The 25,948-nt window shown below is 42.4% G+C and overlaps 1 protein-coding gene across 1 annotated transcript in view; it reads left to right on the top strand.

The window, feature by feature from the left end:
* The window catches only part of LOC140066215 (phospholipid-transporting ATPase IK-like), a 1,118,040-nt gene that overhangs the window by 531,492 nt on the left and 560,600 nt on the right, over positions 1-25,948 (top strand). Inside the window, exon 19 of the mRNA XM_072113746.1 lies at positions 205-369. Within this exon, the coding sequence (XP_071969847.1) occupies positions 205-369 (165 nt within the window). The remainder of the gene's footprint in view (positions 1-204; positions 370-25,948) is intronic.

Below are 25,948 nucleotides of genomic sequence, written 5' to 3' on the forward strand. Positions count from 1 at the left end.
AAACTCTGTAGATTGAACTTGATTGTCCTGTGTTCTTATTCATCCTTAAAAAATGTAGAGGTGGCTTTGAATGCATGCTTTTCTTCATTCATATCAATGGGAGGGAAAAAATGGTCAAGCAGGAAGCACCTATATTATAAATAATTAGAATGGGAATACCCCTTAAAGTAACTTTTACTTTCTAATGTCTCTGTGTCAATGTAGCAGTTTGCAGAAGAGACTCTCAGAACACTCTGTTTAGCCTACAAAGAAGTAGATGAACATGAATATGTAGCCTGGAAAGTAACTCATCATGAAGCTTCTGTGACACTGAGTAATCGTGAAGATGCTTTGGGGAATGTATATGATGATATGGAAAGCAACCTACAGGTAAGAACATTCAAGATAATTGAATTTCTTGATAAAATTAATACACTGTTACAACTAAAGTAATAGAAGAGGATAAAAAGTTAAAGAACTAAAGCATTGATGTAAACAATATTGAAGCTTATACAGTTTGCAGGAACTGTGAATTAAGCTCAGAATTTCTGGGCAGTGTATCCTCTGCATAATACCAAAGTAGTCAAATTACTGGGATTTATTTGAATGCCTCAGGCTGCGTAAGCATGCTACTTCTGCATTGTGTTTCAAAAAGCTATCCAGATATAACGGGATGGGGCTTGGTCCAATTGCATATGCGTTTCAGCCAAAATGCAAATCACCATCTGCTCATTAACAATAGCATGTGTTTAGTTTGAAATGCAAATGTAATCCGACAGAGCTCCTTTCCATTCCAAAACGTAGTCTCTGGCTGCATTCACACAGGTTGTCTACATTGTGCTTTTGAAACACAGTACAACAGCTGAGGAGCAGAGATAAATATATATAAGTCGGAGGTTGCTCACAAAGGGGAATTGGCAATTTTACCCTTGGTGTAAACCCCCAATATTATTGATTTTAGTAAAGGGATTTAAGCAAGTCGGGAAAGCGGGCAAGATAGAACATAAGTATTAATTTAGTTATAAAATTGATAGGAAATGTACTGAAATAAGTACCTGTATGTGTAAAGGGTGACAACTTTTTGTGTGTTCCTGTGTCATAAATTACTGGATTAAAGGACAAATAATTTTATTTTATTAATGTTTCTGTAGTATTTTATTAATACACTATACAAGCAGATGTTACTTGCACTCCCTATAAATTTGTATTGTAGCCGACTCAATATGATGGCTTTGAGAATATATCACTTGTAGTCCAGTGTGAAGTCTAGAGCTGGTATTCTCTCCTTACTGGAATGAATCTGAGTCAACCCCGCAGATGCTGTGTAGTGTTTAAACGCTCCTGCTTCGGTGATGTCACCACTCGGCTATGAAAGACAGTGAAAAACACAATTCCTACGCGTTTCAGAAGCTAGTCGGCTTCCATCGTCAGGGATCATGTTTGTCCTTCTCTACTTGCTCTTTATAGCTTGCTATATCGTGTCTGATATCTATTCTTAACAAATTCACTTGTAAGCTGTATCCTTAACAAAAGTCCCTACGCCCTTTTCCCTAGGTGGACCTGGCTCTTTCTAGGGGTAAGCACTTCCTGAAACTGATACATCTACATACAGCCAGCAACCCCCAGTAATACATTTACATAAAGCCAGAAACCCCCAGTAATGCATCTACATAGAACCACCAACTGCATACAGCCACCCACCCCCAGTAATACATCTTTATACAACTGGCTCCCCCCAATAATATATCTTTATAAAGCCGACATTCTACCCCCAGTAATACATTTATCTACAGCCGCCTCACCCCTAGTAATACATCTATATACAGCTGCCCTCCCCCAGTAATACATCTATATACAGCTGCCCTCCCCCAGTAATACATCTATATATAGCTGCCCTCCCCCAGTAATACATCTATATACAACCGCCTCAGCCCCAGTAATATATATATATATACAACCGCCTCCCCCTGGTAATAGATCTATATACAGTCACCAACTTCCAGTAATGCTTCTACCCTCCCTCTTTCCTCCGATGCGTGCCAGCCTCTCCTCTTCTCCAGCAGTGTCTGTGTACTGGCAGATGCATAGGAAAGGGGGACAAGGAGAGGCCAGAAAGCACTCAGAGTAGTATTTTGCAGGAAAATTTAGATAACGGTGAGGTGATTAGAATAAGGATTACCAGATGGAGTTGTGCTAGTACCAGGCACAACACTAAGAGGATGAGAGAGGTAACATATGGATCTTCAGGACAAAGTAGCCACACCAGTTTGGATTAGATACACTAGGCAGTAGGGTGGTTGTCACTGCAGCCCACACTGGAATTCTTCATAAGAAACTTTTTTTTTTTTGATAACTCAATATCACACCATGTTTCAAAATATCAAAGGATTCCTTTTCAAGTGGGAAGAGGCTAAAAGTTTCGGTGTTCCTTGCTTGTCAGAGCTGTCCAGGTGGAGGCGGCAATCTCCTGTGCTCACTGCGGGCTTGGGCAGATCAGGGAACATATTACAGAACAAGATATTGCAGCAAACACCACCCTAAGAATAGCTCCCAACCATCTCGGATTTGGCGGGACAGTCCCGGTTTTTCACCTCTGTCCCACCATCATGGGTAGCTGGGAGATTGTCCCGCATACTCCTTACAGGTCCTGCAGTGGCTGGAGTTGTCCCAGCTAGTATACTTTCAAAGCCAGAACTTGCGGTACTGAATTACTTCTACAGACATCGGGCAGGGAAGCCTTTTGAGAGATACGTCGGGTTAGCAGCAGAGCAGGGACCATGTCATCATGGAGGCATCACCATCTGTCCATGTATGGTCTCCACATTTCCCAGACTCAAGGGGGCATATTTATCAAGGCCTCTACATCTCTAGCTAATTGCTAGCACTTGCGATCATTTTGTCCTCTCCATCTCCTTAACGGCTGGTGCGGGGCATTGCTGTATCCACGCTGGTGCACTTGCTGCTGCTGGCAACCATTCATATGTGAAAATTTGCTGGCCGCAATGTTTTCAACGCCAGTCCCTGCCTTAAACGGTGTGCAGCAGGCAGGACCTGAAAATGCAGCGGCAGGGCAATCACGGCTCCCGTGAAGTTATGAGAGGCTTTCATCATCCCCATTACAGCCTGGGGTCTTTATAAGATAATTTTTACAGATCTGTTACAATGCGCTGGTGGCTCATGTTCAAAAATGCAGTATATGGCGGGATCAATCAGTTAAAAAAATATAGAAAATAAAGAAAATAGTAAAAAAAAATACAAAAAAAATTAAGTCTCCCCTCTTTCCCTAGAACAAATAAACAATAAAATTCATAATCAGGTCAGATGCCTTGTTCCAAAAGTCTTTCCAGGCGGGTAACCCTGTAAACTGAAAATGTCTGAAACGCCATTTGTTTTCATTTGCAACTCTAAAAATTTAAATAAAAAGTGATCATAAAATTTTACAGTCTCAAAAATGGCATCAATGTAAATATCATCTAATCTAGCATGAAGGGCAACCTTACACAGCTCCATGTGCCGAAGTATATAAAAGTATTACGGACAGATATCAATCCCTATTGACACCTATGGAGTCTGGTCACGTTGCGGTGAGTACACATTGACCCAGATTTACTATGCAGTCTACACCAGATCTAGACCATTCTCTGGTCTTCATGAATGTGGCATACACTGCATTTATTGCAGTTTGCCTCACTAAAAATAAATGTGGGCCATTGTCTCATTACACCCTTTATCATATATGTCCTATATTTTTCCGTACTACGGCATTGACCCTGTGCTTCTCTATGGAGGGGTTACGGGTGAGCAGTACTCACTCCTCTTCTCTCCTGTGTGCAGCTGAATTCCAGGCAAACATAGGGCCTGTTGGAGGGGTGAGCACATTCTGCCCCTTGTTCTTCCATAGGACATGTCCTTTATTTTGCAGCATGGCTGCATGACTCATCACGTTGTGCTTTAGATAGTTGGTACCTACACAAAAGCAGTAGTTAGGCTGCCAGCAGGAGCGACAATATGTGCATGTGCTCGGCATAGGTTTAAGGCTACAATTTTAATAATGGCTTATATGCCTGAAAATAGGCGTAGATCAGGTGTGTTGCTAGGGTGGTAAAAGATCCGGGGCACGGGACCAATGCATGTGTATCAGGCTTTCTGATAAAGTTGTTATTGGCACAACCACATGTGAGGAGGTTATGTACAGTAATTGTACTGTACATAACCTCCTCACATGTGGTTGTGCCAATAACAACTTTGGGCTACATTCACATGACTGCATGAAAATGGCCTTATACTACCCGTACCGTACCCTTTTGTTACGGGTTACATACGGCCACATTCATTTCAATGGACAATACGTCCGACCATTTAAATTTCCCTTGTTAACACCATTCCGTACACTACTGTATTCTAGCCATATAAAAATATAGAGCATGTCCTAATTTCTCCTGTATTTCGGTTCCATATGCCCTAGAAATCTATGGGGACGTATAAAATACGGGTTACATACATGCTGCATACAGATGAAAAACGTCATGTATATACGGGCTCATGCAGCATGGAAATACGGGACTGGAGAAATCACTCGTTCATGGGAATGCAGCCTTAGGCTAAATTCACACTGCCGTGAGCCCGCCGCACCATAGTACGGCGGGCACACGGCAGCGCGGGGAGAGGAGGAGGAGGTGAGCGCAGCTCACCCCCGCCCCTCTCCATAGAAAGTAATGGCGCACGGCACCGTAATACGGGGAAAGATAGGACATGTCCTATCTTTCCCCGGGCTACTGAGCGGTACGGTGCCGCACATGTGCTGCACCGTACCGCTCCCGTACAGGGCCGTGAGCCCATAGAAGTGTATGGGGGACGTATATCGGCCGTATATACGTCCCCCATACATGTGTGTCAATGTAGCCTTACTGAGGGTATATACAGTTATATACACCGGAGAAATCCCTACTTGTTACATCCAGGTGACGTGTCCTATATCTTCTCCATTAGATCCTGCATTGCCAAATCTTATGCTCCTCATTGTCCCTATAGTTCCCTGACAGTGTTTTCCTGCTGCTGCCCCTAACAATCTCTCCCAAATACTGTAAGGCTGCGTTCACACTGCGTTGACTTGCATTTAACCCCTTAACAACTTGGCCTTTTTTAGTTTTTTAACTTCCATTTTTCACTCACCACCTTCAAAAATCTATAACTTTTTTATTTTTCTACATAAAGAGCTCTGTGATGCCTTATTTTCTGCATAATAAATTGCACTGCGTAGTGCAGTATTTAATATTCCATGCCATGTACTGGGAAGCGGGAAAAAAAAATTCAAAAATGCAGTGAAAATGGTGAAAAAACACATTTGCGACATTTTCTTGTGGGCTTGGATTTTACAGCTTTCACTGTGCACACCAAATGACATGCCTACTTTATTCTTTGGGTCGGTACTATTACGTGGATACCAAATTTGTATAGGTTTTATAATGGTTTCATTCATTTAAAAAAAATTAAAACCTCCTGTACAAAAAATTTTTTGGAGCTTTTGCCATCTTCCTACTTTGGTGTATGGAGCTGTGGGTGGTGTCATTTTTGGCGACTTTTGATGGCGTTTTCATTGCTATAATTTTTAGGACAGTGCGACCTTTTGATCACTTTTTATAATTTTTTAAATATTTTTCAAAATGGCAAAAAAGTAACTTTTTAGACTTAAGACGCTATTTTCCGTTACGGGGTTAAAGCGCAGTGAAAAATTGTTATTATATTTTGATAGATCGGGCATTTTTGGACACGGCGATACCTAATACTGTTTATTAATATTTATATCAGTTCTAGGGAAAGGGGGGTGATTTGAGTTTACTTTTACTATTTTTCAGACTCCCTAGGGTACTTTAACCCTAGGTTGCCTGATCGAACCTACCATATACTGCCATACTACAGTATGATAGTATATGGGGATTTTACTCCTCATTCATTACAATGTGCTGTTCGCACATTGTAATGAATGGGTTAAAACGAGACAGCTTCGGGCCTCCGTGAGACCCGAAGCTGTCATGGCAATGGATCACCATCGGGGAGCGACGATCCGCGGCGCCATCTTTTTTGCGGTTGACGTGAAAGCACCCGCGAATGGTGCTAGCACCGATCGCGGGTGTTACCGCTAAGCCTTTGCTGCAATATGCAGCAAAGATTTACCGGCTATGGAGAGGGCTCCACCCGCAAGCCCTCTCCATGCACTGGGACCCGGCGTGCGCCGTACTAGTATGTCCCCCACACTACCAGCCCTAGTAATGTCCCCACTTAGCCCCCCCAATAATGTTCCCACACAGCCCCACCAATAAGTAATGTCCCCCACACAGCCACCCCATGAGGACGCCAGAGCCATGTTAATGGTGGCGTTTGCTGCATTATGCTGTTCTGTATGGAAAGGGCTTTATCCACGAGCCCTTTCCATACATTTCCTGCCACATGCTGACATACTGTTATGTTGGTTTATGGCAGGGGTAAATAAATGACTTATAGCCACTTATAGCCATATATGTAAATCATGCCCTCAGAGTCAAAATAAGGTGCCAGAGTCAAGTGTTAGTAGTCAGGTATCAAATATGTCATTATATTCTCTAGCAGGTCATAGCAACCTGGCAAAAATGATTGTGCTCCTGCAACAACCCTGCCGATGCAATAGCGCCCTCTCCATGTTAGGAGCTGCCTAGGGAGACTGATCCCCTCACTAGAAGGTCTCCAAAAGTGTGGAACTTTGTAATTGCATCTGGAATCACTTAACATATCCATTGTCTTTAACCAATGATATGCTGTGTTGTTATTGTAAAGCAAGCTGGAAGCTGATTGGAGAGTGCTGCTAGGGGAGTATAAAAGCCTAGGGGCCACACTAGGGGAGTATACAAACCCCTTGTGGGTGTGAGCACATGGTCAGTCAGTCCAGGTCTGGTTCTAGGTCTGAGTGTTTAATCAGCATTGGAGTAGCAAGTCCAGTGTGCAGCTCCTGAAGAGCTGCCTTCCAGACACACTACCATGAAGCAGGCCTGCTGCCCGACACCTGTCAGGAGGCTAAGATTAGAGCAGAGGTCCACAGTCCGGATACAGCTCCATTTTTACCCAGCCCAGCCTGAAGTTACTACCTGGCTGTGAGAAACCCTTCCTGTAGACAAGCCATCTCCTACCAGCTTTCCAGCCTGCTGAACCTACTGTTAATGTTAGGTTGTTGATGTTCAAATAAAGATCTGCGAGTTGATTTGCACAACGTGCTTTCATGCGATTCATAGAACAGGCTGCTTTACCATCATGGGCTCCCTATCCTCCATCACAATTCCTATAGAAACCTATCATCATCCTCTCCCTCCATTATTTTTAAACAAACCATCTGCTGGAGACCTGCCAGGCTGTAGGCCCTTTTTTTCGGTCCCAATACCAATACCGTGACATAGCATGTCCAAGGCCACATAAGCCAGCCATTCCAGTATTCTTGGCCCCGGCTGTTTACAGCCACCCGAAGAAAGGCTAGGCCCCTGTGAGGGATGTTGCACTTCTTAAATGCTTGTATGAGTTACAGCACATCGAAGTGGCAGTCAAACAATTTAACAGTTTCTTGACTTTCATTTGCGGAAATGCTGGAGACAAATTAAAACTTATGTCGCTTCAACACCCTAAGACACTAGCTGGAGCAGCCCTTCCAGACATTCATATTTACTATATGGCAGGCCAGCATAAATATATCAGATCATGTCCCCTCCCGGACCTATTACCTAACTCTGAGGATCATCTAGGCATTGCAAATTTATGGCCAGTGCTTAAAGTGTAACCGTCATTTCAAAAAACTTTTGATATGTAGTAGGGCAGGTGATTTTAAGCTCTTTTGCAATTGGTTTAGTTAGACAAATCTTGCTCTTTCCTTTTGTATTCTGCAGCCTTCCCCCTGTTGTTAGTAACTCCTTAGACTGGTTTTGATAGGCACATTCTGTCTTCACTGAGGAGCTGACTACAGAGGGAGAATGAGACACACCCCCTCTCTTTTCTCTGCTCCCAACTGTTTACCTCATAGCTTAGTGCACCAGCACTCACTATTGTGCTGACAGGAGCACTAACGAATGTAATAACCAAACACCCACACTTCTCTCTCCCTCAGATTTCCCTACACTTGTATATAAACAAAAAAATAGACACAAGCTGCAGAGCGATCACAATCCCCACCCCCCACCACCTCACACTCCACAGCAGGAAATGGCAAGAGAGACTCTCCTAGTCTCCTCATGTGCTGTTCTGAAGTTGTACTTAGATATGTAGATAGATACTCCAAAATTCAATGTGAAAAAATGGATAGGTGCTTTATTTACCCAAGTGCAACGTTTCAGACCCTGTTCAGGTACCTTTTTCAAACATTGGGGCAGATTTACTTACCCGGTCCATTCGCGATCCAGCGGTGCGTTCTCTGCGGTGCGTTCTCTGCGGGTCCGGACGGGATTCACTAAGGTAGTTCCTCCGATGTCCACCAGGTGTCTCTGCTGTGCTGAAGTCCGCCGAGGCCCGCTGGAATGCACTGAAGTTCAGCGGCCTATATCTGGTGAAGGTAAGCGCGAGTCCAGCGAGACTTTTTTTTAAATGCAGCGTTTTTTCCAAATCCGTCTGGTTTTTGTTCGGCCACGCCCCCCGATTTCCGTTGCGTGCATGCCAGCGCCGATGCGCCACAATCCAATCGCGTGCTCCAAAATCCCAGGGCAATACAGGGAAAATCGCCACAAATCGGAAATATTCGGGTAACACGTCGGGAAAATGCGAATCGGGCCCTTAGTAAATGACCTCCAATGTGATTAATCCAACATTCCATATCTATGGACAACATCATTAAATCATGTGATCATATCAAGTGCATTTTTACAACCAAATTACACTTCAGAAAAGTCATGAGCAACACATAGTGAAAAACATCATCTGTGTATCAAATATATTCATGTGTACTAAACCCATTATTTACCTTTCTGACTTGGTAACAATATTCATATCTCCCTCAGCGTTCAATAATACAATGTGTGCAGGTCCCTATGATGTCAGGGAGCTATTCACTATATCATATACCCCACATAATACTAAATCACCTCCTTCCTTCAACACAAATCGCACCATTTTTTGGCACACTAGTGAGTTTCCTGCACATACATTTATTACTTCATTCACAACCTCCAATACCGAGCTGTTTCAAAGGGTCAAGATCACCTGTTCATTTCTAGCTCCGCCATTTTACTTAAGGGCCACTTGCCATATATTACGGCTATAGCCAAAAGGTACATTTGCAACTTTAGAGTTATACTTTCATTCAACCCCCTGTGCACTCTATTACATAGCTGCATATCAAATATTACACGGCGGTACCAAACTATGACCTTCTGCTCAACCAACATACATCCTCAAGGAGGCTTTACTTTTCTAGAGAGTTATGGAATAGAGGATAAAGTACATAGGCCCCATCTTAAATAACACAGATAAAACAAACTATAACGCCGTTGGAGATATTCATTTGTCTTCCTTGTGAATAACCCATAAGTGTTCTGTATGAATGTGATTTCTCTGCAAGTGATTTCTGTAAAAAAAAACAAAATAAAAAGTATCATTTACCATTTTCAAAGAACTTTTTTTATAAAATAAACCTTTATGCATATCTCATAGATTTATCACATGGCTATACTGATTAGAGCAGTGATGGCAAACCTTTTAGAGACCGAGTGCCCAAACAGCCACCAAAATCCACTTATTTACCGTGAAGTGCCAACATGGCATTTTAAGCAGTAACCTTTTGCTACCTGTTCTTCAAAATCTTTCAATTGTTTTGGCCACCTGAGCCCACCAATACAGTTGAAAGAAGGAGGGCAAATTCAGACTCATTGCAGCTTCTCACCAGGGTCTCCCTTTAGAGGAAGAATGCTGGGTCCAGCAGGAGGACCTCCAAAGATAATGAAGTTCTGTCAACACTTTCTCGCTTTTCCCACAGTTTCAAAGAGCCAATGAAGTGTCGCTTTAAAATAGCGCTGAGAGCAGCACCTTTATGTTGCCGGGGACTGCAGGAAGATTCAGTGTTTGGTGAAGTAGGGCAATGGGTTGAGTGCCCACTGAAAGGGCTCTAAGTGCCACCTCTGGCACCCGTGCCATAGGTTTGCCACCACTGGGTTAGAGGATGCTAGCATTGGTATCACTGGTTTACTGTATGAGGAAGATCTTACAGGGCTGGTTTCAATGAATACTCTACATTCTTGATCCATTGTAACTCTTTTTCTCCCATCTATAAAATGTGTAAAGGTACTTCCTCTCAACATCAAACTACAGTTGACGCAATTTACACAGGGGAAGCTTCTCATTTGTGGTTTACTCAGGAATGTCTGATGACTTTTTTTTTACCAGGACCCAGGATCTTAGGGTGATAAAAGCATATGTGGGTCCTTGTTAAAAAAAAAGTCAGTCGTTCCTGAGTAAATAAAAAATGGGAAGCTTCCCCTGTGTAAATTGCGTCAACTGTAGTTTAATGTTGAGAGGAAGTACCTATACACACCCTGTAAATGGGAGGGTATTTGATATACACCATTTTTTTAACATGTTCCTCTACATGTTCCACCCTTCCGTTTTTTTCACATTGAATTTGGAGTGCAGACTCATTTTTTTCGAATACATTTGCCTGGTGTGTCAAGACCAGTTCTGGGATTTGCACCCACTAAGTTTTTTGCTATTGCTTTGCTGCTGGACTTTCTAGTATTTTTAGAAAGATATGGTATAGATAAATGTGTGAGGATGTACATAGATAGAAAGATATTAGATAAATAGATAATAGATAGATGGATAGATATGGTGTCATTGGTCAGCAGCTCGTGCTTGTGGTGAGGTGACAGAAGGCAGGTCCCGCCACTCCATCTTGCTGATTGTTTTTTTTTTTTTGGTGAGCTGGAAACCATGTTTGTTATGGGCCAACAATGCTACTAAATGAGGACCGAGAGGCAAAATACTTTGAGGAATGATTCCCAGGGACACCTGGAGCAGAATTACGTTTTTTGGGGGTTTTTTTGCTGAGAATGACGGTTACACTTTAATGCCCCTCATGGTTTTTCATGGTCGTCTGCTTCCAATTCACAAATTGCCATCTACAATTTGGTGTCAAGCCAAGTCACTTTGTAATTAAGCCAAGTGATGGCTGAAACACCCCTATGGAATATCCCAAGGCTACCCAAATTATATAATCTAGTTTACCTATTGTCTTGGGGGACCTCTGGAATTAAAGTGCTGTACAGTTGGCGGCCTCCACAAACTTAATTCTACCAATATTTGCAGGTTAGACATGCAATGGAGAGCTGCAGCCTGGGACAGTAGAGACTGCTGGTTCAAATCCTGACAGTAGTCCCCTCTTTTCAGGATGGCCTCTGGACATCCTAGGGGCTGGCTGTTTTGGATGTCTCTGATGAAAGGCTTTTGTTAGCCTAGGGCCATGAACATTATTTTCTGTCTCCCAAGAATTTTCTTCTGGTCCATACCCCTTCCATTGCACTAGATGCTGCAACTGGCCTCTTGAAATTTTAGATTCCAGGATTTTATCCACATTATATTCCTTTTCCCCTAGGATCTTTACTGGTGCAGGAGTTGGTTGATTTCTTCCTGGAAAGAGGTTTTCATTGAATGGTTTAAGCAATGATACATGGAACACAGGATGTATTTTTAGACTGTTGGGAAGTTTTAAACGGAAGGCAACTTGATTAATTTGAGCAGAAATTTGGAAAGGTCCAATGAATTTCTGGCCCAATTTGGGAGAAGGAACACGCATTTTCAGATTTTTAGTAGACAACCAAACCTTATCACTAACATTTAGGGTAGAAATAGTCTTGCAATGTTTATCTGCCACCTTTTAGTAGTTTTCTTGGGCTTCTTGTAGCATTTAGTTTTTGCTGAGTTTCATGCAATACTGTTAGGCTGTCAGTAACTGCAGGAGTAGATGTAGAAGATGGAAGGTTAGGAATAAACACAGGATGTAAGCCAAAGTTTGCATAAAATGGGCTTTCAGATGTAGAACTATGTTTGGAATAGTTGCAAGCAAAATTCTGCTGTTGGTAAATAGTCCACCCATTCATCTTGATGGTAAGAAATAAAGCAGCAGAGAGTTTCGTTAGTCCTTTCAGTCTGGCCATTTGACTGAGGATGAAAAGCAGAAGATAAATTTACTTTGATTCCGAAGTCTGTACAAAAATTCTTCTAAAATCTTGATGTGAATTGTACACCTATCTGAAATTACATTGTCTGGTAATACCATGAAGCCTAAAAATCTCCTTAATCATTAATTCTGCAGTTTGTTCGGCAGAAGAGATTCGTTTGGTTGGTATAAAATGGGCCATATTTGTGAGTCGGTCCACAACAACAAGGATGGTGGTCATTTTTTTAGAAGGAGGAAATTTATCCCCAAGGCCTTGATGGAACTTGCAGTGTTTGAAGAAGACCTAGAGGGGGATAATTTGTAGTCTTGTTTCGTGCACATGTTAAACAGGATTTATTAACATCATTTTTACAATTGGGCCACCAAAATGAACGAAGCAACAGTTCATAAGTTTTCATGACTCCTAGATGCCCTGCAAGTTTTGAATCGTGGATCAGTTTTTAGACTTCAAGTCGAGCAGATTCAGGGATATACACTCACCGGCCACTTTATTAGGTACACCATGCTAGTAACGGGTTAGACCCCCTTTTGCTTTCAGAACTGCCTCAATTCTTCGTGGCATAGATTCAACAAGGTGCTGGAAGCATTCCTCAGAGATTTTGGTCCATATTGACATGACGGCATCACACAGTTGCCGCAGATTTGTCGGCTGCACATCCATGATGCGAATCTCCCGTTCCACCACATCCCAAAGATGCTCTATTGGATTGAGATCTGGTGACTGTGGAGGCCATTTGAGTACAGTGACCTCATTGTCATGTTCAAGAAACCAGTCTGAGATGATTCCAGCTTTATGACATGGCGCATTATCCTGCTGAAAGTAGCCATCAGATGTTGGGTACATTGTGTTCATAAAGGGATGGACATGGTCAGCAACAATACTCAGGTAGGCTGTGGCGTTGCAACGATGCTCAATTGGTACCAAGGGGCCCAAAGAATGCCAAGAAAATATTCCCCACACCATGACACCACCACCACCACCCTGAACCATTGATACAAGGCAGGATGGATCCATGCTTTCATGTTGTTGACGCCAAATTCTGACCCTACCATCCGAATGTCGCAGCAGAAATCGAGACTCATCAGACCAGGCAACGTTTTTCCAATCTTCTACTGTCCAATTTCGATGAGCGTGTACAAATTGTAGCCTCAGTTTCCTGTTCTTAGCTGAAAGGAGTGGCACCCGGTGTGGTCTTCTGCTGCTGTAGCCCATCTGCCTCAAAGTTCGACGTACTGTGCGTTCAGAGATGCTTTTCTGCCTACCTTGGTTGTAACAGGTGGCGATTTGAGTCACTGTTGCCTTTCTATCAGCTCGAACCAGTCTGTCCATTCTCCTCTGACCTCTGGCATCAACAAGGCATTTCCGCCCACAGAACTGCCGCTCACTGGATGTTTTTTCTTTTTCGGACCATTCTCTGTAAACCCTAGAGATGGTTGTGCGTGAAAATCCCAGTAGATCAGCAGTTTCTGAAATACTCAGACCAGCCCTTCTGGCACCAACAACCATGCCACGTTCAAAGGCACTCAAATCACCTTTCTTCCCCATACTGATGCTCGGTTTGAACTGCAGGAGATTGTCTTGACCATGTCTACATGCCTAAATGCACTGAGTTGCCGCCATGTGATTGGCTGATTAGAAATTAAGTGTTAACGAGCAGTTGGACAGGTGTACCTAATGAAGTGGCCGGTGAGTGTATAGTCTGTTGTCCTGCTTCCAGAACCCCTCTTTGAAGGAAAGATTCACATCCTGAGAAGGGTGAATGAGAAATGAGTCATCCATCTTTGATCATTGTTAAAAGCTCTTTGTAGTCAAGTATTCCTGCAAAATTTTTGGAAGATAAGTTGACACTGTCTAAGACCCCTTCTCAAGTTCATCAAGAATCCTGGAGAAGGCATCAGCCTTGCCATTCCTTGAACCTGGTCAATAAAAATTAATGAAATTAAATCTAGAGAAAAATAAGGCCCACTGTGCTTGTCTTGCAGATAATCTCTTGGCGGTATTAATGAACTCTAAATTCCTGTGATCCGTTAGGACAGTTACAGGATGATTTGCACCTTACAAAGGATGTCTCCATTCAGAGAAGGACCTCAAAAATGCTTGGGTTTTCTTTGTGAGTGAAGTGATTGGAAAAATGACTTTAGAAAAGTCCTTTATGAATCTCTGTAAAAATTTGCAAAGCCAACAAACTACTGTATATCTTTAACATTTTTTGGGGTAGTCCAACCCACAACAGCTTTGATTTTCCCAGGATCCATACACAGGCCTTCTGGAGATATGATATGCCCCAGAAATTGGATTCTGGTTTGTTCAAATTCACATTTTTCTAATTTGATATAAAGCGGATTCTCCTGTAAACGTTCAAAGATAACATAACATGTCTGTGGTGTTCCTCCAAGGTGTCTGAAAATATTAGAATGTCATCAAGATATACCGAATAGATCCAAAAAGTCTCGAAACACATCATTTATAAAATGCTGGAAGGTGGCTGAGGCATTACATAAGCCAAATGACATAACCAGGTATTCAAAATGTCCATATCTTGTTCTAAAGGCTGTTTTCCACTCATCCCCTGGACAAACACGTATAAGATTGTATGCCCCTCTTAATTCAAGCATGGTAAATATTTTGGCACAGCATAGTCTTTCCAGTAACTCAGGAATTGTGGTGGAGAGGGTAGTGATTTTTAATAGTAATCTTATTTAGTTCTATGTAGTCAATACATGGCCGCAAGGATGAGTCTTTCTTTTCTACAAAAAAAAAAGGGCGCACCAGCTGGGGATGAAGATGGACAAATTAAGCTTTTCTTTAAATTTTCATCAATGTATTCTCTGAGTACTTTTAATTCTGGTTTAGAGAGATTGTAAATTTGCCCAAAAGTAATTGCCGCTCAGGGAAGCAACTCAATAGGACAATCATAAGGGCGATGAGGAGGTAGCTGACCAGCTTTTTTCTTGCTGCAGACGTCATTGAATTGTTGGTACTGAGGTGGCAACCTGTCTTTTTGAAGAGAAATCTCAGAGACTTAAATTTGCTTTTGTATAATAACTGGAATATAATAACTGGAAACTTGGGAGAAGAAATCAGATGAAAAGTAACAGTTTCATGATTGGGTTCAATACAGATTCCAAGGTCAATTGTCTCCTCAGTTACAGGCCCAGATGATAAAGGTGATTCATCAACTGTTTCCATTTCGATTGGCATGGATTTAGTCCTGTTTGCAATGTTATTGTCGAGTGCAAACTGTAAGTCCATAAAATTACCTCCTGTACCAGAATCCAACATAGCAGAACATTGTAATGTACAGCTCCAAGTGGTGATTTGTATAGGAATGGCAAAATGAGATAATTTAACTTTGTATTGGGTTACAGATGAAATCGACTGAGAAGCAGAATCTGGTAGTGTAGAAAGATCAACATTGTTTACCGACTTGCCACTTATGCAGACTACAGTCCTTGGAATCATATTTTGACACTTGATGGCATAATGTCCCTATTCCCCACAATAAAGACACAGATTTTCAGTACGGCAGCTTTCTTTCTCAACTGCAGTGAGAGGTTTACGGAAGACATCAATCTGCGTAGGTTCAGGTGCTGTTTCAGTCTTTTGTGGTGTATTAAAGTAGATTGGCTGAAAGAGTAGGCCGGATTGTTTCCAAATATTCACAACTTTTCATTTCTATGTTCTGTAAGTCTCTGACCAATTTGGATGCACAGTTTAACAAAGTCCTCAAAACTATCAGGGACCTCCACTCTGGCAAGCTTATCTTTCACTTGTTCCGATAACCCTCGTCGAAATTGACTCTTGTAGGCTGGTAAATCCCATTTGGTGTCAGCTACCCAGCGATGAAATTCTGCCACATGTTCGGTAAAAGAGCATCGTCCTTGACCCAAATTGTGCAATTTGTTTTCAGCAATGGAACAACGATAAGGGTCATCAAAGACATGATCCATTGCTTTGGTAAAGGTTTCCAAGTCATTGAGGAGGTAGCTGTTCTTTTCCACATAAGGTAAGGCCCATGCAAGAGCTTAATCTGTCAGGAGATTGATTATAAACAATACTTTATTCTTATCTGTGGTAAAAGGTACAGATTGCATTTGAAAAAATATACGGCATTGATTTAGGAAACCTCTGTAATGGCGACGATCTCCATTGAAGTTTGACGGCAGGAGCATACGAGTATTTAAATCTATACCTCGGTAATGGCAAATTCTGGCTAACTCGATTATTTCTTTTTGTTAATCCATTACCAGAGTTTGCAACTTAGAGAATTTTTCCTCATATGTAGCACCAAAATCTTGTAGCTCAGCCACTAGAGATGGACGAATTTGTTAAAAATAGGTTTGTCCTGATTCGCCTAGTTTTTCGAAAAGATTTGATTTGACTCAAATTGAATCATGACGAATCATGTTAAAAAAAACAGGTATTTCCTGGCTGCAGAGAGCCTGTAGTGTGTTGTAAAACTTTGTCGGGAGCGTGGTTTGGTCGTCAAACAATGCTGTATTTTAGTATGACATGCACATAACATGCTCTTAGAATCACTTCACTATTCAATTCCATGGGCACTTACAGTGGTAAACATCACCAAATAAGCGAAGCGGGAACGCAGCCTGACAAGGTAACATCTGTGCCAGCTCGAAAGGACTGAGCTGAGGGCTAAAATCCCACAAATATCATCGCTTTTTACACTGACCAGATTATTCCATAGATAATGACAGAACCTGTTCTGTTAAACACGGAAACATGCAGGTAGTTACAAACTAGCATAATTTCTCAACGTTTGGGGGAGGCGTCATGGCTGATCTAATCTAATGCATAAGGCATTGGGGAGTTGAAATCCTGGCCCGATTCATATTGACAAAGGTCAGTCTCTCCACATTACGGGCAGACAAGCGGGTTCTCCTTGGGGTAATGATGGCCCCCGTTGCACTGAACGCCCGCTCTGATGCCACACTACTAGCCAGGCAGGACAGCTTCTCTACTGTAATCTCTGCAAGTTGCGGCCGCGCATCAAGTTTGGCTGCCCAGTACTCTCTCCCCTAGTTCTTCTAACTAGGGTGTTAAAGTGCTATCAAAGTAGGCCCCCACCTGCTGGTAGAGGGTCTGCTCCATATCCTGTTGCTGCTGGTGGCGGCTACCCTCCACACTAGGTGGGTGAAGGGAGCTGCTCAATAAGGAATCCAGACTTTAGCTGCTGCTGATGGAGCTGCTACTGCTCCGCCAGTTGTTCCTCCCTCTCAGCAGCTGGAAAAAAGTCACCCATTTTTGACTGGTAGCGAGGGTCCAAGTGGGTGGAGAGCCAAAACTCATCCCTATGCCAGATGTTGACTATTCAGCTGTCACTATTTAGGCAAAGCAGCATGCTGCGGGCCATCTGCGCTAGTGACTCTGAGGGACTCCTGGCCTCCATCTCCACTGTATAATGCCACGGTGCTTCTGGGTCATCTGTCTCGTTTTCTACCTTCTCTGGATGGTCCTGCTACTCCTCTCGTCCCCTGAGTGGAAAAACCACTATTTTAACTAGACTCTTCTTGTGCTCCAATGTCGTCCTCCTCCAGTTCAGCCCCTACAGGACTCATGTGTTCATGAGATGTAGTCTCCACTTCTCCAGTGCTCTGACCAGACAGATTTTGCAGCATGAGTTCCAGGACATGAAGCAGTGGAATGACGTTATTCATCCAGCAATCCTGGCGAATGACAAATAACGTGGCCTCTTCAAAGGGCCTGAGCAAACAGCAGGTATCACGCGTAAGCTGCCAGTGGCTGACATCAAAGTTACACAGGGGAGTACTCCATTCCGCTTGCATCATCAAAAACTCATTAATGCATTAATTTCTCTGTTCATATGGGCGGTCTAACACATGGAGGCTGGAATTCCAACGGGTGGAAACATTTCATATCAGACTTTGTTGGGGTAGGCCGTTCTGACGCTGCAACTCGAGGAGGGTGTGCTTGGCTTTGTAAGAATGGCTGAAGTGCATGCACAGTTTCCAGGACATTTTTAGTATGTCTTGCAGATGGGTGGAAGACTTGAGGAATCTGTAAACACTTGCGCCATGTAGGGCGCATTTGCATGGACTTCCACATCTGTTCCACGTTTCTCCCAGGCAATTGTATGGTGACGCTGCATGTGTTAAGGCAGGGCCGTGGAGCCAACGTTAGCTCCCTGGCCACGCTTCACTTTCTACCCGCAGATTCTACATATACACACGCTTTGCTCCTCTGCCACACCGCCGAGGTGGTGATTTTACTGCCATCACTCTGCACTGAGTCACTACTAATGTCGCTGAGCTCCTGTACCACTGCTTTCTTGGACCTCCGAAGCGGGGTGTGTACCCCGCAGCCGTTTGGCTCCTGTCCTGACACTGCTGCCACCCTGCTGACTCACGGCCACAGTAGCGACTTGCTGCTGCCTGGCGCACAAGCTGACACCCTCTTTTCTTGATCTTCTCATCATCAATTTGTCACTGTCACTGCTATCCTCTTCAACGGTCTTAGTATGCACAACTTCCCGTGCTACTCTCCACATCTCTACTTTCCCGCCTACTGCACAAAGCAGTGGATGTCTGCCCCACCTCTTCACTGCCAAGGAGCTGCTGACTGTCCTCAAAGAATTCATCCTTGCTTTATAGTGGCGCTGTGCCCAGACCACCTAGTAGATCACCTTGCTGAGGGAAATTATCAGAACAGAGGCTTGTTGAGGACAGGTGAGCTGACCTGCTCCTGGGCCATGACAACTAAGGGTTGTATCTGAAGAACCCACGGACTCTTGGCTGGGGTTGTCAGGTGTAATCCTGGAGGAAGTGGGTGACTAAGTCAACCAATTGACAACCTTTGGGTTGTTTTTCAACACACTGCCGCTAGATGACAATGGTAGTTCATGCCTCACAGAGCCTCCTCTGCCACTACATACCCTTACTGTGCTGCGCCCTATGCCTGCTCCACCTGCCACCTCTCTGTCTGACATATTGTTAATCAACTATGTTGATTTGACACAGATCTACTTTATTTTAAAAAAAAGTATTGAAATTGGTGGTATACAGAAGCACAAGAACTGACAGCCTGGGATCAATCCCAGGCTGTCAGTTCTTGTGCTTCTGTATACCACCAATTTCAATTATTTTTTTAAAATAAAGTGTAAAATCCACATACTTTCCACGGAAAGTATGTGGATTTTACACTGATTTCTTCCGCTTCTCTTCAGAAACAAAAAAGAATTGCTATTTTGGGCATACATATCACCCAAAACGGACACTCATAGAGCAAAAATCACTAGAGCACAGTACAGTAGAAGCAGCTGGACGCTACAGGCAGCACATGCAGTGTGAAGTTCTGAAATTTGAAAATGGCTGCCTCATTTTATAGTGTGACATCACATAAGCCTGCTGGTCGCTAATAGGCTTACAGGTCTGCACATGGTGATTGAGGGTGTTCCTTTCTCCTTCCCTGAGTACTGTCCCATGTAACACGTTGTACTCACACCCATTTTGGTAATAAAAGAGGAAAAAAAAGACTTTGTTCCCATGAATCACCGTAAACTTTGGATTTGTGACAAATCGAAATTTTCCTATAATTCTAATCAAAGTTAGAATCATTAGAATCTATTCGCCCATCTCTATCAGCCACCTGTTGTCTCAAGGTGGTCACAAAAGAGTCCATGGTAGGCAAGATTATTCTGTAACAATCTGGGTCTGGTTTTGGAGTCTAAGTGTTGCAACTTACTTGGGTACTGCAGGTAGGAATCGTAGTCGTTGAAGTCGTTGAAGCCAGAGGTCAGGAGAAGCTTAGCAGTACAGAGGAGCAGGCAGTTACCGTAGTCAGGAGAAAGCCGGTGGTCGTTGCACAAAAGAAAAGTCAGTCGCAGGAGAGAAGGAGACAAGCTAAACTAAAGGCTGGAACCACAATAATCTTACAAGGAAGTGTAATCCAGACTGAGTTTAAATAGGAAGTCCAATCAAGGAAGGGGTGGAGCAAAGTCAGGGAAAAAGAAAGTAGGAACTAGAAGATCAAGAACTAGGCCAAGGATCAGCACTGGAACTGTCCAGAGAACTGCATAGCTCAGTTGGCAGAGCTGCAGCCTGGGACAGCAGAGTTCACTGGTTCAAGTCCTGACACTGGAAAAGTTGAGGATTCCGAATCCTAGTTTAACGGATGAAAGCTAAAATGAAGATTTGGTGTCCCTCCCCCTCTACATGTATCACATCAGGTAATAAAAAAGCTGATTCCGGTCTTCCTCCTCCACCATATTTTACCTGACCTGTGTAGAATGGGCAGGAAATAAGTTTCCTCAGGTGTCCAGCGGAATATGCAGACTTCTGGCATATGGTGTGAATATGTCCGATAATACATTCCTTCTGGCTGGAGGTATTCCCATACTATGCACTATAACATGCATCCATCTCCCATTTAGTCCTAAAAAGGAATCATGGCAGCACCACAATCCTTAGGGAGGCACTCTTTTTTGCCAGCGAGACAATAGCCTTCCCTCTCAATGTGGAGGAAACTGGTAAATACAGTTCTTCCTTTACATGACCTGATATAGTGGTTCCTAGACAAGTTCAATGAAGTGTGGGGAGATTGGTGTGATTTCCTGGGTACTCTCTACTCTGCTAACTACCTTGGCACTCAACTTCAAATGTTGTAAGCTTGATTGTTATGTGGCAGAGGCTCTTGGCTATCGAATATCAAGTGCGGTGCCCTGACCATTGTGGATTGCGAGTTTACCTCTTTTTCTTATAACCAGTTGGATAGGTGATTTTACCTGTAGCACTAAGATTTTGAGTTTGTTACTCAGCTTCTCTTCAATTCCTATCAGATTATTGTACAAAAGTATGCGACCAGTATGTCTCTGCTGTATTTGTTTTACACTTTTAATAAAACGAGAAAAAATATGTCATTATATGATCTATGACTCTGACTTCTCACCATGTCCTAAAAGGGTTAAAAGCTGTCACAGATGGCTGATCATCAAGTCATCAACCCCAGGACCTTTAACAGCTGTCCTTTTAATAATTGTAATTGGTTACTCATTAATAGTGAAGATTCCCCACAAAGGAGAGCAGGCAAGATGCCAAACCACCAAGCGACCCTAAATGGTTGCCCCCAAATCTTTTTTTGACACAAATGTTATTACTGTCTCAGGAATAAAGATCAATACTACTGTGTATATGGAATTACCCAGTTTTTTTTAATGTTCCTTCCTGATTCATTACTGAACCTGATAGTTACACAAACTAATTTGCATGCAAATCAATTTTTATACGTTTATTATTTTTCCTTTTTTTCAAGGGATACAAATGCACTTACAATATAACATCATAATATATCTTATAAATACATACAAAATATACAATCAAAGATCAATACCAGATTAAATACATACTCTGAACCATCAGGTTCCTACTTTAAATAAAATAATCTGCACCCTACCCCTTATTAGCCCCTTCAATACTTCTCGACTTATACCACCTACCCAACCCACCCATGCCCCACCTAACCTTACAAACAAATAATCAACAGACAAAAAAAACAAATCCCCCGTCCATCTCTCTCCCCTCATATAAAATTAGATCTCCCCCAACATTAATCTCTCCTTAAAATGTTTTTACCCCTTCCTCTCTTCCTTCATCTATGCAGAGCCTTCAACCTGAATACTATAATTAACCATTGTTATCCAAGACATAACTGACAGTCGATTATTTGACATCCAGAGTTTAACTATAGAGAACCTAGTAAAAAATAATAATTTTTTACCCTATACTTCCACTCTTGAGCAAACTCATTTTCTATTACTCCCAAAATACAGCTTATCAGATCAAATACAATCTCAATATCAATAAACTTTATCATTTCTTCTTCAATTCCCATCCAGGAACCTCTTATCTTGCAGCAATACCAGAGTAGGTGAACATCATCCATCCCCAACCCACATTTTTTTACATTTATGCTTCTGGGAGGAAAATTAAAAAAAAAATGGGGGGGGGGTATAATATGCTCTATACAACAAGAAGAGTTGTGCGAGTCTGTGTGCCGGAATTTTTAAAAGCCTATCTTTATCCCTAAATGCATTAACCCATAGCTGATCATCCAAAACACCTATCTCCTCCGTCCACCCACTCGCACTTCTTTCTTTATTGGATATTTCCTCTCCTTCATTCCAGCATTTTAACTTGCTCTTATCCTTAACACCCAAAGATGATCTCATCATCTCTAAGAGAGGATATACATTACCATTTATCTTGTCAGATATACTCATTGCATGCCACCAATGAGACAACTGTATATAGGAGAAGTACACTTTTTCTGATGTCAGAATCAGTGGATCCTCTGGACCACCGCGGGAGGTGGAACTAGCCAACACCCGGGACCGGAGCCTAGCGGCACCTGGTATTCACCAGAGCCCGCCGCAAAGCGGGTTGGACTTGCTGCGGCAGGATACCACCAGGACGTTCCCAAGTGTGACTAGCCCGTGGTGGCAGCCGAGGTCGAGGTACCTTAGCGGATGACGATCACGTAGTCAGGTCCAGGCACAGGGTCAGGGCAGGCGGCAGAGATGCAACGTCAAGTCCAAGTCCGGGTTCAGCAACAGGAGGTCCAGGCAGGTGGGAACGGGAACACAGGCACACGGAGGAACTTGGGTAAAGCGGCAACACAGGACTCAGGAGCGGGGACACACAGGAACGCAGGAACACACAGGAATGCAGGAACACACAGGAACGCAGGAACACACAGGAACGCAGGAATACACAGGAACGCAGGAATACACAGGAATACTCACTAGGAAGCTTTCTCTATGGCTAAGAGGCACAAAGATCTGGCAGGGAATGATGGGAGACATAGGGTTAAATACCAAACAGGAAATGACCAGCACCACTCACCTGCGCGCTGGCCCTTTAAATCTGGAGACACTGCCGCGCGCGCGCGCGCCCTAGGGAGCGGGGCCGCGCGCGGGACCTAGTCCGGACGGGAGCGGGAGCCAGGCGAGGTGAGTGCACGGGAGCGGGACCAGGGCAGCGGAGAGAGACGTGGGTGCACCCGCAATCCGTGGTATGGATCGCGGTGGTGCCCGTGACATCTGATACTCCAAATTCTGCTTTTATCTCTTGGAAACATTTAAGTTTCCCTTTTGATAATAATTGATGAATATATTTAATATCCTTCTCCAACCACAACTCGGACTTCATGTCTGTAACTTCCCAATATTTAATTCCCCATATTGGGGTGTACCTAATAATTCCTTCACACTTTATTCTAGTTTTAATATCTTCCCATATCTGAGTCATCAATACCATTGTAGGCCAATTCTTTCTTTTTTTCCAATTTTTCCAGATACCAGTCTCAAGAATATCCAGAATGTTATAATTATATCCCTCTATTCCTGCAAGAATCACACTCCTCAAAGGTTCCTTATCCCAAAGAACTATATATTTGACCTGAGCTGCAATAAAATAAGGCAGGATATCTGGCAATTTAAACCCGCCCTTTTCATAGGGAAATTTTAATATTTCCCGCTTGGATGTTTTCCTCTCCATACTAGTTCTGAAAAAGGCTCTCTACCAACTTAAAATATTTTTGAGGTATATAAGTTGGGGAGGCGGATGGACCACATAAAATTTTTGGTGCTAATAGCATCTTTATCAAGGCTATTCTTCCCATCATATTTAGGGGTAGCTTTTTCCATATTTTCAGTTTTTTCCTCAACCCGTTAATTACGGGGTAATATTTAGGTTGACATACTTATTACTTTCTGACAAGATATTCATCCCTAAATATTTTACACTCTCTCCTTCTTCCAATATCTTAATTTTATTAGGGGAATAACCATGCCTTTTATCTAAGGGAAGACAAACTGATTTATGCCAATTTATACTTAATCCTGAGAACTGACGATATTCCCCAAATATCTCCAAAACCCTATCAATGGGAGTGTAATACCCTATATATAATAATATGTCGTCCACGTCCTTACCTAAAACCTATAACTGGGCCATCCTGGTTACGCCTTTATAAAGTAGTTTTACCCATGATATATATCGCGGGCCAAAGCTCATCTTTTCTAATGTCCCCCCAAAAAAATTCCATTCTAATGTGTCAAAAGCCCTGGATGCGTCTAGAAACAATAACGAGCATTGTCCGGAGTTAGACGGGACCACCTGCAGAATCAAGTATAATCTACGAAAATTATCTAACATTGAACCTCCAGGCATAAAACCTCTTTGGTCTTCATGTATAATTTCTCTAATGTATTTTTTTAATCTTTGTGCCATAATTTAAGCCAATAATTTATTATCCATATTTAATAACAAGATTGGTCAATATGAGTCTACCAATCTGTTATCTTTATCAGGTTTAAGGACCAATTTGAGAATTTGAGAATTAGTCAAATCAATATAAACCCTTTTAGCGTCTTCCCATATCTTCCTATTATTTTCTGAAGTGTGTTTAATCAAAACCTCCTTTAACCTTCCTACCCATATCTTCTATCCCCTTATCTACATTTCTTTTATACCTATCTATATATTGGTATGTCCCATACCAATTAAATTTTCTGAGGATCTTCATTTACCCGGAAAAACTCCTTTATACTCTTACTAACCCAATCCTGATACCCTAATAACACTAGCCAAAAAGGTGCAATTCTAAACACTCTATTCATTTTTACTCTATTACTATTTAAATCCACAATAAGGAGAAGTGGGAGAGAGAGGGGAGAGAAAAAAAATACACAAAAAACCCAACTGCCCGCCCACTGAACTCCAGGATTCCACCCTTATCCTGTAAGCGCAGACCCGACATCTTACTTAAGCATCATCCCCCACCCATATCCACCAGACCACCTAATATTTTTACATTCAACTGTTTGGTTCAGCCACGTGAGTACCTCTTTTGGTTCCTCAAAAAAATATTGTTTTTTCCTTCCAGATGACCCTTAGTTTAGCTGGAAAATCATAGCATATTCTATGTCCTTTTGCCTAAGGTTTTGTTTCACATCATAAAAATACCTCCTCTTTATTTGTGTTTCAACTGCAAAGTCCGGGAAGATTTTTATTTTATTATCATTATACTCTAATTTTATATGTCTTATTTTTTTCCAAATCAAATCCCTGTGCATTGATGACAATAATTTAAATCAGTATAGTTCGGGATACCCTCCTGGAATTGGGCTCTTCCCTGGAACCCAATGTGCTCTTTCTACAAAAGCGGGCAGTTTAAATAACTCTTCTCCCACCATCTCCTTCAACCACTTTTCCATAAAACTCACTTGATCATTTCCTTCTGCCCCTTCAGGGAAACCCGTGCATCTCAAATTATTTCTTATGGATTGATTTTCTAGCTCAATTAACTTTTTATTTTGCGCCTGATTATGATTATGATCATGCATTTGTTTTTCCAATAATTCCCCAGCAACACTTAATTCCCTCACCTCTTCACATCTACCATCCGGAGCTTTTTCCACCGATAATCCTTTCTGCACAGAGGTTCTCCACAAATATCCTATCCTTAACCTGTCCACAACTCCCCTTCTCCATATTTATTGGGGATAAGGCAATCTTATCCAATTTTTTAACAGCATTCTGTCTAACCTTTACAATTTTACTTGGGGCTTTTGGTGTTTTCATAGGCGAGGTCTGTGGAGTATTACCAGTGGTCTTGCCTGACCTTTTGGTGCCTGGTCTAGTCATTTTTAATACAAAAAAACTGTCCCAAAAGGAACACTGGTATTGAGAGTGACAGTGACTTGATAGTTTATAAGAATCCCTTGTTATATCAGTTTACATCGCCCTGAAATATCACTA

Source organism: Engystomops pustulosus, chromosome 1 (assembly GCF_040894005.1).
Source record: "Engystomops pustulosus chromosome 1, aEngPut4.maternal, whole genome shotgun sequence".
Classification (NCBI taxonomy): domain Eukaryota; kingdom Metazoa; phylum Chordata; class Amphibia; order Anura; family Leptodactylidae; genus Engystomops; species Engystomops pustulosus.